The sequence below is a fragment of the Alosa alosa genome, chromosome 14, assembly GCF_017589495.1.
Source record: "Alosa alosa isolate M-15738 ecotype Scorff River chromosome 14, AALO_Geno_1.1, whole genome shotgun sequence".
In the NCBI taxonomy this organism is placed as follows: domain Eukaryota; kingdom Metazoa; phylum Chordata; class Actinopteri; order Clupeiformes; family Clupeidae; genus Alosa; species Alosa alosa.
In genome coordinates, this window is record NC_063202.1 from 262,501 (window position 1) to 275,354 (window position 12,854).

At 45.2% G+C, this 12,854-nt stretch overlaps 1 protein-coding gene across 1 annotated transcript in view; it reads left to right on the forward strand.

Annotated features, from left to right (window-relative positions):
• adamts18 (ADAM metallopeptidase with thrombospondin type 1 motif, 18) overlaps positions 1-1,140 on the forward strand; it is an 81,828-nt gene extending 80,688 nt beyond the window's left edge. The window contains 1 exon segment of the mRNA XM_048263638.1: positions 107-1,140. Within this exon segment, the coding sequence (XP_048119595.1) occupies positions 107-225 (119 nt within the window). The 3' untranslated portion in view covers positions 226-1,140.
• Positions 1,141-12,854: the final 11,714 nt, after the last annotated feature.

Sequence of the window (12,854 nt, forward strand, 5' to 3'; positions counted from 1 at the left end):
AGGTCTTCCATTTGAGCTCTTTATGTCTCGATGTCTAGATACTGAACTGCAGATTTACCTCAGTGATGGTGAGTCCCCCCTCATCTTTCTCCTCGTTATCTTCCAGAGGAGAAGCCTTGCTTGGACTTCTTTGGCTGGTGCCACTTGGTTCCTCAACATGGCGTATGCAATCACAAGTTCTACGGGGAGCAGTGTTGCAAGTCCTGCTCCATGAAAAAACAGTGATTGTGAAAACGTCACCAATACACAAAAAAACTCAATTTCCCATGAGTAGCTCCACACAGACTCCTATCCACAGACCCTTGTCTTATCGATTCAAAATGGATGACGCAATTGATGGATGTTATGGATGAACGCTATGGAGTTGAGAGGTTGGCTCAGTCGTTGACACAGATCATGGAGGCAATGCAGTCTTTGCCTTCTTGGAGTACTTGATGGTGAGAAGAATGGATGAGAAAGAAACAGTGCAGGGACAATGCCCCTTCCATCTTCCATCTTCTCTTGGCAAAACTGATCTCAAGTGGATGCTTCTTGTGTTTTATTTTTTTTTTGTCTTTGTGTTTTATTTTGAGCATTCACTTTTAAGTCTTTTTGAGAACTCCTGAGGACATCTGTGTATCAACTCCGTTTTATATACACGTACATGTATATTTAAATGAGCCTGTATACAGCAGGACATTTTTAATTTTTAAGTTATTCTGTTTCCCGTGTGATTGTGCATGTCTGATGTACTGTAGCCTATGTCTGGTACGTGTTGGGAACTTATTATCAAATCATGTCTTAGCAGTATGGATTCATGGATGCACTAATGCCACCTGGTTTACCTAATGTTCTTCCATTGCTGGTGCTTTTTTAATGATAGCGAGGTACGCTTCAGTGACCCATTTCTATATGTTTGTCATGTTGTGTAATTTTTGTTTAGAGTAAGAAACATTTCCCTGGCCTTTGGAATCCTTAACAAACTAAACAAAAAATGTGGGTCCTCCTTCGATCCTCTGAGCCAGCACATAGGACTGGACCCTTTCTGTTTGCCTCTTTTTTACAATCATGTCGAGGTATCAAATAATCCCTCTCCTGGGGATGTGTGAGGTCACTGATTGCCACCTGGTCACACAACCTCCATATAATGTCTTCATCTAATGAGAGTGTCATCTCTGTGGGAGGACAGGGGGAGGTGTGTGTGTGTGGGGGGCAGAGTAGCTGGAGGGAGTTACAGAGTGGAAGATAAAAAACAAGCAGTTAGCAAAGCGCTCCCCTACAGGGACCGAGAGGAGGTGGCCGGGTGGAGGTGAACGCGGAGAGGAGAGGGGTGAGGAAGAGGAGCCGAGGTCTCACCCGTTAATGTGTGTGTGGTCCTGGGGAGAGCTCAGGGGTCATGCTGGGGGATGGAGGTAGGGGGTCTCCAGGAGAAGACTCCACCGCTTTACAGGGGCCAATTAGTCTCTCAAGGCCAGCCTGGTGTGTGGGTGAGTTTGTGTCTATGTGTGTGAGTGAGTGAGAAAGAAAAAGAGATTGACAGAGGAAAAGAGCGAATTGTGTTGCTGTGGTTGTGTTGCTGAGGTTGTGTTGCTGTGGTTGTGTTGCTGTGGTTGTGTTGCTGAGGTTGTGTTGCTGTGATTGTGTTGCTGAGGTTGTGTTGCTGTGATGCTCCTCAACCTCTGTGTGGCCTTGCACTCTCAGAAGCTAGCAGGCTTGTTAGCATTCATGCGTGTGTGGAAATGTCTGCCTGGCCTCGTCTCCTGCCGCGCAATTACTGATTTCGCAGTCAGAGGGTTTGCATTCGGAATCGCTGTAACAGCGCGCAATATGGATGCTTCACCCGCAATCTCTGACTTGCTGTCATAGGCCTCAGGAGCACAACTCACGGGGCTAGGAATAACTTTACAGAGTCACACAGCACTCTCCTGACTGTTCCTCAAAAATTATGAGTTAAGCCAGGGGTCTCAAACTCAAATGAGCTGGGGGCCACTTCTGCTAACGTCATCTGATTGGAGGGCCGCGTCAGTGTTAAAGAATAATACAAAAAAGAATGGCTATTTCCTAAAATGCAATGTTTTTCAAATACTGTATTTTCAAATACAAAACTGCAAACAGAAAGTGCAAGTTTTTTATCTATTTTTAGACACCTGTGCTATAAAATAATGATAAAATAAATATAAATACAAATTATGAAAAAAGCAAAACAAATAAGCATAAAAACTGGTATGTGTGTGTTTCACACCAAATAAAAATATTTTCCTCTCATAACTTATTTAAACCTGGCATATAAAAATTTCAAAAGGCCATGGCTTGAAAGTGGTCAGAGATAAAGTCCTACTGTAAATGTAAAAATCTTTGAGTATAAACAAAAGTTTATGAAGGGGGTAAATTTACTCATCTAATTTGCCACTGGATGGGAAGCACTTCAAATTATGCACCTTTCAGTAAATACTGGATGTTGAACTATTTGAGCAGGTTTACTTTATTTTTGTCATATTACCCAAATAACAAATTAACAGGAAAACAGTAGGCCTAAGATGTAACAATAGTAAACTATTACTAGCCTGTTCCACAAACCGTTATTATAGGTCTACAATAAAGTAGCCTGGTCAAATCAGTTCCTATCGCGGGTGACTTTGTAGTTCTTCAGAGCTGTCTGAACCACGTCCATTACGGACATCATCACGATTACCACTGCCACCTCGAACTATTTTGGGCAAAGGGTCGAAATAAGCATGGTATGCTTAGTGGACACCGTCGTACGCAAAGACGCACCTCCATTCACAGACGCACCGTGACTATCACTGTCAATAGACGATCGATCATAGGCCCTAATATCTCCAAAAGGCAGATATTCTCCGTCAGAATCAGAATAGGTGAATAGCATAGCCTACCCAAGACTTCATCAAACGTGAACGTTTTTTCAACATTTGGTGTAGGTCTATTTCTGCTTCAATTTGTGCAAAACTATGGCCTGCATCGCTTCCGTGTCATTACAAACAAATGCACGTTTTAATGTTTCTCGCTGTAGGCTGTATACAGTGTGTAGCCCTGTATTTCCTGAAAACTGTGTGCAGCGATTTTGGGCTTGAATGAAGCTCTGGATGCCTAGCAACTACGAGAGTAGTACAAATGAGATTTGTTACCGTACTTGGATCTATCGTCTATTTTAATCAGTTTCGTTGTTTGTCGCAATTAAAAATACCCTCAAGGGCCGAATGACATTATTATTTTGAAATAGGCCGCGGGCCGGAATTGGGCCAAATCTGGCCCGCGGGCCGGGAGTTTGAGACCCCTGAGTTAAGCTATTAAACTTTCCATGCAAGTGCGTATGAGTTGAACATTGTTCAGTGTGGAGTCATAAATATTGAGATTGGTTGTGTGTATCTGATTCAGCATCTTCATCCTGAGGAGAGGAGAGGAAAGGAAGGGCCGTGGGCAAGTCTCTGGTTCTGGCTTGGACTGCTCCACCTGTCAGTATCCTGTCCTGGGTGGCTCCCATTTCCTGTGTGCAGCCACAGACTTCCCCTTTCTCCCCATTGCTGAAATGACTCTCTAACCAGGCCCTGGTCACTTTTAGGGTGGTGACCGTATGGGGTTTAACGAGCGGACACAATGCTCCGCTCCTCAACAACCCTGTACTGTTGTTCTTTCTCTTCACCCCCCCACCCACCACCACCACCACCATCACCACCACTCTCGCTCTCCATGTTAGAATGTCAAAGTTTATTGCAGGTTATTCATTGGAATGTTCCTTTTCTCTCCCCTTGTAAGATCTTTCATGGGCTTGCCGCGACTGCCCGGCCCGCTAGGTGCGGACGTGACACCTCGTGGTTTATATGTGTGAGGAGCACGCCTCATTGACTTTTATGGCTGTCTGTGGAGCTGTTAGAATATACGAGGAAAAGGAAGGCTGTTCACAGTCCCAGCTCCTCGTGCCACAGCCTCAGTCAATGACCCCAATGGGGGATCCGGTGTCGGGAGTACGCAACTTCTCTTCTCTCATTTTGCCTTCATCATATTTGTTCATGTGTTATCCTGGTTTTGTGTTCTTTTCATTTTGTATATTGCTTATTTTTCGTCCTCTCTTGTTTTGTACAAACAGTGTTTACTTTTGACATGTTGTGTATCTAGCTCTTTTGTTGTAAAGAATGGAAATGTGTGTAATTTATTACAATGTCATATTAGTCTTTTGGAATGCATTATTGGTTGAAGGGGAGCTGCCTGTAAAATAGCACATTGTAAGTGTAATATTTAAAAAAAAAAAATCTCAAAGTTTTATAATAAAACTACATGAAGATGTATTTTCCCCTGAACTGAATCAATGTTCTTTGCCTGGATTTGTTGTGAGTCTTGATGAGACTTTGATATCTTCATATATTTGACATCTTCACCATAGGCGCCTGTAAACTACCCCCAGTGGGACGCTAACGTCAGTACCATCTAATATATGGATCTCTTCCTCATATAAATCTATGCTTACTTTCACTTGTTGTTATGGGAGACAGGGATGGAAACTACCATTGGGAATAGTCACGACTCTCAATGTCTTGGGAAACTGTTCATCTGTGACAGTGTGTTGTGGACTGGTAGGAGGGAGCTGGGGTGTGTCAGAGATGGCCTTACTACCCTGCTGCTGAGCTCCCATGCTTCTACTGTATGAACACAGAAACAGAGACTGTCTCACACTGAGATACCCAGATATTCTCTGATCTGGAAAAATCAACAACTCATTGTACCTCACACCAATACAAAAACAAACAAACAACACACACACACACACACACACACACACACACACACACAGACACATACAAACACTCTCTCACACAGCATATACATATGAACACATAAGAATAGTACACAGCCACACAATACAGTACCACAAAAAACACTTTACAAACACAAAACAGATCCCAGTGTTCATTTTTCACATAAGATCAAGTGCACTCGGACATACACAGAGACACACTCTCATACACATCCAACTTTATTCTTTATCTCCAGAGTTCTTGAGTACCCTTCAGATATGACAGTCTCTCTAATCCCATTCTCCGTTCCATCCTGTCCCCTCCCAGCCGGCCCTTAGATAAGGACAGAGCTGCCCGCATGCGTCAGCATCACCACCACCGTCACATCCGCCTCTGCCCTCATCACCCAACTCAGCTCTAGAGTTTGACGCAGAGTTCAGCTTCAGCAGGAATACACACCATACACACACACACACACACGATGCACACACACACGACACGCATGCACAAACACACACACACACATTCATGTATACACATTCGGATACACAACTATACATGCTCTTTTTCTCTTTCTTTCTTTCTTTCTTTCTTTCTTTCTTCCTCCCAGCCAGTCTGACACACTAAGGAATTACTGTCAGTTGTGAGGATAATATCAGTGGGATTAAAGTGTCAGATGGGTTCAGATGGCTGTGTGATTGGATAGTGGTGGCAGGCACCAGCCTCATTTGCTGCCGTCATCCAACCGTTGCCCTTTTCTCTCTAATGTAAAGATGGTTTCCTCCAAAGAACCATCAGCACCCCACCTGACTCCACACACATACACACCCCCACTCACCCCCCACACACACACCTCCATCCCCTTCTCATTTGTCATGGGGAAGAGATCAGAGATTATCATTTCAGCAGAGCTGACAGCACTACCTTTGTGGTTCCACCTCGCCATCTGCTTAGGAGACCACTCCCTCTCCGTGATGTCTTCCCCCCAACCCGGCCCACTTCACCCCCATTGCCCTCAGCCTTCACTTGGGATGCAGCAGCTCCAGGAACTTCAGAGGAGTTTTGACTGTTGGTATTAACCCCACTGTCAGAAAGTAAGCTTTACCCGTGAGGGGGAGACGAGGCACACTGGCCAACGATTTAGGCTGGTCTTTAAGGGGAGGTGGAGGGTTTCGAGTCTGTTGAGGAATTCTGTCGTAGGTGACCTCTGTGAGGTGGGTCAATGAAGTGGCTCTCTAAGAGATGTCTGAGGCGTGTAGGGTTTTTAATCCCAGCCTGTCAGCCTGGGACGAGAGACCTGAGCTGGCCGCCTCTGCAGAACAGACTTAGACTGCAAATATGAGTCAGGCGCTTGTGACTGGCAAGGCTGCATGGATCTGTGTCCCTGAATGAGATGAAATGTTTTCATTGTCTGACTCATAATAATAATGCAGAACAGCTTTTAATGGCCTATTATTGAATACTTTCTGGTGTATACTGTAACATACTCACATTTACAATGCCTGCCTTGCACAGTGCTGTTAGCTCAATCATGACCATTGGATGTGAATAAGCAGCATTGATACTACATTCTACAGACATATTCATTCACATTATGACATTCCTGGCTCAATATTATTGAATGCAACAACACAGAGCAATTGTGGCTATTGAAAAGGATACACGGCTGCACATTGGCATGGCAATAGACATTCATATGGACCTGCCCTTGGCTTTCCTTTATGCTCCATGAGCTGCTTACAGTGAAATCAGAGCAGCATGGCATCTGATGCCCTCCCGTGGGCTCATTGATTGCAACTTTTATTCATTGCTATCCTCTCTGCCAGCAGCACCAAAAGGGCTATGAATATTATTGATCCATATGTTTGCCACCACGCTTTCTCGTCTGTCCTCCTTTGAGAGAGGTATCCTGATCATTTTCACCTTGAAATGTTTGAATTGATTACAATTGGCACCCTGTGGGACTGCCAACGCACCCCCTGCCTATGTGGTCTGACCTTGGGGATGGAAACAGTGTTGCTGATAGCACTCAGGAGTTTGTCCTCTCTCTCTCTCTCTTTCTCTCTCTCTCTCTCTGTCTCTCTTTCAGACACACACACACACACACCCAGTCCTTTCTTCATTTCAAGGCCACCAAAGTGCATTTCATGACTCTTAAATTCTCGTAATGGATTGCCTTAAAGACCACGGGCAATCTAAAGACCTTCCTTTTGACACTCTTGAATTAATCAATTTAATGTCGAAGCGCAGATTCTCTTTTTCCGCGGGCGTATTTCAAAGGGCTGACGGCTCCTCTGAGCTTGTAAAGACAGAGCCGCCCACTACCTGTCTGACCCCCCCCCAGAGCAGCCCACTACCTGTCTGACCCCCCCCCCCCCTCCCCAGAGACGCATGGCGTTGGAGGACATCGATTTATTTGACATAGTAATACAAACAGTGGGAGGGCTCGGGTCACCTCCACTATCGCCGCCCATGCGTCAATGCGCTGGCTCTCGGGGTATGGGACATGAGGGGCCATCTGCCTGCCAGCGAGCCACCTTACGCATATTTCAGAGTGTGGAGACAAGAAGAAAAAAGAACGCTAGCTGTGCTGCTAAGAAGGAGAGCCGGAGGAGTTAGTGTGTGTCCGGCTTCAGGCAGAGTAGTCAGGCAGAAAACGTAAAGCCTTTGCTCGGAGTCCCTGCAGTTTGGCGCATTTGCACTAGAGGGCAGCAGACAACTGTCAAACATGGCACTGTCAGGAGGATCTGTGAGGCCCTGCAGTCAGCCATCATCCCTGAAGATGAGTCTGTCCTGACGCAAGTAACATGTAATATGTGGACATATCTCTCACATTGCTCCAAATATCCAGCTCTCTGATGTAAGTGTAACCAACACTTACTTTGCCCCGTCTGGAATATTCCAGAATTAATTATTTATTAAAATTAAACGTGACAAACATTCCCTCTTTGTTGTATAGACACAATAGAAGGCGCAGCCTGGCATGACAATATGAGCACTTCAAAAGGCATAACAAGGGAAAGGTCCCTTTGATGGCTTTGCAGACTTGAATAAAATAACATTTTGACAGGGCGGAGCACAATTAGAACTAAAACAAGGGGCGACTGGATGGAACAAAAAAAAGTAGTTCCCAGTTGTGGTTGACCTCAGCCTCATCTGAATATATGCCAACCAGACAGACAGACTGGCGCACACACACACACACGTTCATGCTCACACACTCACACACAGCAACAAACACACACACACACACACACAGACACAAACACACTGCCCACGAGTAAGCCTGTCGCTGACTCATGGTGGAGAGATGGCTTTCAAAGAGCAGCCAGGAACCAGCTGCCCATGTAAATGAGGATGGTGAAAAGCTCAGCGCCCCTAATGATAAATATGACTGATAAGGTGAGCAGGAGCTGTAATTAGAAATTCCTTTTAATGGATCACTCCGCGTGCTGGAGTGTAGAGCAGAATTCCAAAGAGGGAAAATATAAATGAACACTTCCGGAAGGTCTCAACTGAGTCCCATTCTTGTTCCTTTCATTGTCGTGTTGCTCTTGTTGTCTTTGCGCTATTACGGTAAACAAAGGCAAGGATATTTTTTGACCATCTATGTAAAATGGTGTATGTATCAGGGATTTGGTGTTTGAAAGTGTAAATCTGATACAGCACTGTCTGAAGGGAAACCAAGGACTTCATGTCCTGTGAGGCTTGGTGTTTTGGAAAGTTTTTTACTGTTTACCGGGTCCAGGACTTGTCATGTTGTCACTGTGTTGATGCATTCCGTGGGCATGGAGTTGAGTGTCTACTGCATCAGGCTGTGTGTGTGTGTGTGTGTGTGTGTGTGTGTGTGTTGAAGTGTTTTGTTGTTGTTTGTGGAGATTGACTCCACTCAGGTCCTGTCAGAAAGTAAAAACCGTGGAACACTGACAGAACGGCTTCTGTAAGCTTTCCAACCTGCTTTATTTCTCTCTCTCCCCCCACTCTCTCTCTCTCTCTCTCTCTCACTCTCTCTTCTTATCTCCTGTGCTTGTCTCTGAAGTTCGCTCATGTAGGAGGCCGCCTGACAGGCAGGCACAACTCAAGACTGGCCTGCCATCTCCAAAGACAATGCTGTCGCTGCACCCCCTCTACCTGCCTCTTCCCTTGTTCTTCTCGCTCTTTAGAAGCTGTCACATTTGTCACAGGAAGATGAGGGCGAGTCACTTACAGAGGCTGCTTTGCTTGGAAGTGCTTTTTATTTCATTTCTTTAATTATTTTCTTTATTTTTTTTGATTTTATTTCCTTTCCCACCCATTGCCTGTGGTAAAAAAGCATGAAAGCACTGAGTCGTGGCGACGGTGGGGTCGACTCAACTTGCGCACACTGTTATAACAACAGAAAAAAACAACAACAATAACAACAATAACAAGTAAACAGAGCGAGTGAGTCCTGAAGGGTCTCAGCAAAAAACACCAACAAATAAAGCGCACAGGCCTCTAATAACCTCCGACTAAATAAATCACATTTACAAATGGCTCCTCTTATTAGGGACAACAACGGCATTCGCTGCGAGCTCTCTCCACATCCCTGCCGTGACGCCCAAGCTCAAGGCGCAGCTGTCAACAGCGCTAACAATTACAATAGATATCACGGCAAATGAAGCAAATCAATCACACTCTCCCACCCCCAACCATCCCCTGTAGCTCCACACACCTTCATACCAGCTCACCGCCACAGCCCCACCCAACACATACACACACACAACAGCAAGGAGTAAACAATCATTAACATTCTCCAAAGTCAATTACAGTGTGTGTGTGTGTGTTTGGTCAGGTTCAAGGGAGATCCACACGTCCTCATTTTAGGCTTCCAGTGGTGAGACTGAAGAGGAGAAAGAGGCGGAGGAGGAGGAGGAGGAGGAAGAGAGAGAGCTGAGTATACACCCTACGTAGGGCCTCTCTGTAGGCTATAAGCGTGATAGCGTTAGCACTTCACTCTCTCTCTCATGCTCTACATTTCTCTCTCTCTCTCTTTCTCTCTCGTCAAGGCCCCAGCAGACCACCTACCCCCTGTCTAGAGGCCTTCGCATGCATGGTCCCTTCGCAGCGATCGCGTCAATTAGTTGGAAATTAAAGAAGCTCTTCGTGGGATTCGTTCAGCAGGGACGACGTGTCTTAATTACGCCGACTGGCCGCATGCTGTTGCGAGGGTTAGTTACGAGGCCAGGCATTTGGAAAAAGAACTGAAAGAGACAAAAAAAAAACCCGACAGCAGAGTGCTGTGTGTAAGAGCCTACATTTTGTGTTTGCGCCGCGGGAACAGCAGGAGATGGCACATTAGTTACACGACCGAATCGTTCCTCCGAAACGGGAGCGGTGGTTCTGCTTTGCTGCATCAATACAATACCCCCACCGCTCAAACAGGAGCACGGCGGGATGAGGTGCGCACACACACTGGGCTAGCGCTAACAGAGCTCCAAGCTTGGCTGGTTGTCGTTTTTAGCACACACACTGGGCTAGCGCTAACAGAGCTCCAAGCTTGGCTGGTTGTCGTTTTTAGCACCTTTGTAGGAGGATGAAAAATCGCTGTGAGTCTCACCATTAGAGCAATCACAGATGATGTTACAAACCCAAAATATGCATTTTGCAGTGTGTGTTTGTGTGTGTGTGTGTGTGTGTTTTGGAGTCTATGTGCCATCCCGTAATAACCCTTCCCAGTTTTCATCCATGCCTCACTGGGATGAAAATGACACAAAGCACTCCTCATGTTGCTTAAACACAGGCCTCTCCAAAGAGGGCCGAATGGTAATTTGGATGGCAGCGGCTCTCGGCGGGGACAAAGACTGAAAGCACTCGCGGGTTTATTTTAAACCCCCAGATGAGCCACTTGTGCTGCCATGGCGCCACTTGCTATTCCTGCCCAGTCCCCTCGTCCCCTGCGCAGCTGGGAACGCTATCGCTGACGGCAGCCTCTCTCTCTCTCTCTCTCTCTGTTTTTATACTCTCCCCACTTCTGTCTCTCTCTCTCTAACTTTCTCTCTCTCTCTGTATCATCTCTAACTCTGTCTACCTTTCTCTGTCTCTCTCTCTGAGTCTCTGTCTCTCTCTTTCTCTGCTGCAGTAGTCTTTCTGTGTGTCCTGTTGGAAGGTCAGCGTGTGAGGGCCACCAGGGGAGGGCAGCGGCCAGGAGAGGAGAAGAGAGAGAGAGAGAGAGAGAAGAGAGAGTGTTGGTTTAGCTCACTCTCACTCACTTAGTCCTGTTAGTCCTGTACACACACACACACACCATCTTTCTTGTTCTTTGTATAACCCATCACAACCCTTCATTTAAACATATAGGACAAAACACAACTCACACATTTATAGTAGATTCATTCTCAAACACACACACACACCATCCTTGTCTCTCCCCCTTTTCCCCATCATATCCCCCTTCACAGACACACACAAACACACACCACCAACCCCGATGCCTCTCACCGAAGCTGGATTTATGGCAGAGCTTTAATTCATGTCAAAAAAGTCTCCTCCAGTGCGTTGACTGTCTGACAGTGAGTGGGTTTTTGTGTGCATGTGTGTGTGCGTGTGTATTTGTGTGTGTGTGTGTGTGTATGTGTGTGCGTGTGTGTGTGTGTATTTTGTGTGTGTGTGTGTGTGTGTGTGTGTGTGCCTGTGTGTGTGTGCATGTGTGTGTGTGTGTGTGTGTGTGTGCAAAATGCGTGCATGCATGTGTGTGTGTGTGGGTGGGAGTGGGAGTATGTGTGCGTATCTGTGTGTGTGTGTTTGTCTGTGGTTAACACATGTGACCATACTTGTTAATGTGTCTGCGTACATGGGTTCAAATATACACACATGGATTCACACAGTCATATATTGTTTTAGTCATGTCCACAAATAAAAGGGGCACACACACACACACACAGACAAATAAACATATAAACACTAGGGATGCACGATATATCGGCGGCCGATATATTATTGGCCGATAAGTGAAAAAATGAAAATATTATTATCGGTCCGATAACAAAATTCTGGACGATAATTTGCGCCGATATTTTTTAAAGTCCTAATTTAGGCCTACGTAAGGTCCGTCTGGCTACACTGAGCTACTTGAGCTTGGTTGGCTTTTACTCAATACTTTTTCCTCAATATAATGTCAGCGGTGTGAATTTATTTCACCACTCTAACAAAATCTGTGGATATGCTTTCATTTGGGAATCTGTGCATCTCAAAATCGTCTAGGTGAATGATCCGGGCCATTTAACTTTTACCAGAGCGGAGCTAAGCCCTATCTAGAGAGCCGTATTGTGCTGGTGTGTTTGCACTTTACGCTGATCGGGAAACAAATAAGCAAACTTCGTTAGTGGGGCGAGTACATAAGTAGGCCTAGTTCTAAGTTGTGTTTTTAGTATTATATTTGCATTCGTTAGCTTGGGTTTTGTATTACTACCTAGAAATATGCTAACCATTCCTGCTTCAGTTCCAGACAGGTCATCATAATAAGTTATTAAAACCTTCGGGGCTAACGCCTTTCATTTCTGCTGCAGCATGTTGTGCGCAACAGAGTAGACGGACATAAGATACAGTCTGAGGAGTTGCAGCTTTATTCAGTTACCCGCAGTTGAAACTAAGTTTCCCTCACAAACTCTGATTTGGTCGCTATACTGTAGCTTATTCCCAGCTGAGCCGTTTATGAGTGTTTAGTCCTAAATGAAAACGATTCATACTCTCTAGCCACTCACTCGCAATTCACTGACGTCAGGTTTACTTAAAGGAGCCACACATACTGTAGGGCTAGGCTACTGTTATGTTGTTGACTGCCGCCCTATTGAGGACTATTATGAGTTCTGTCCATCATTTGGTGGTAGGTAAAATTACTGCAATAAAATTATGCTTATTAAATGCTTTCCCCAAATCACTTTTCACAATTTTTTTTCAAGAGTAATATTATCGGTTATCGTATCGGTATCGGCCACAACAAACCAATAAATATCGGTTATCGTTATCGGCCCTAAAATTCATACACATTCACATACACACCCACATATTTGTCTGAGCTGAATTCACATCCAGACATGGTCACATATGCAGAGTCAGGAAATGGGAAAAGTACCTTCTGTGACCTCATTTTGTCACACCTCCAAT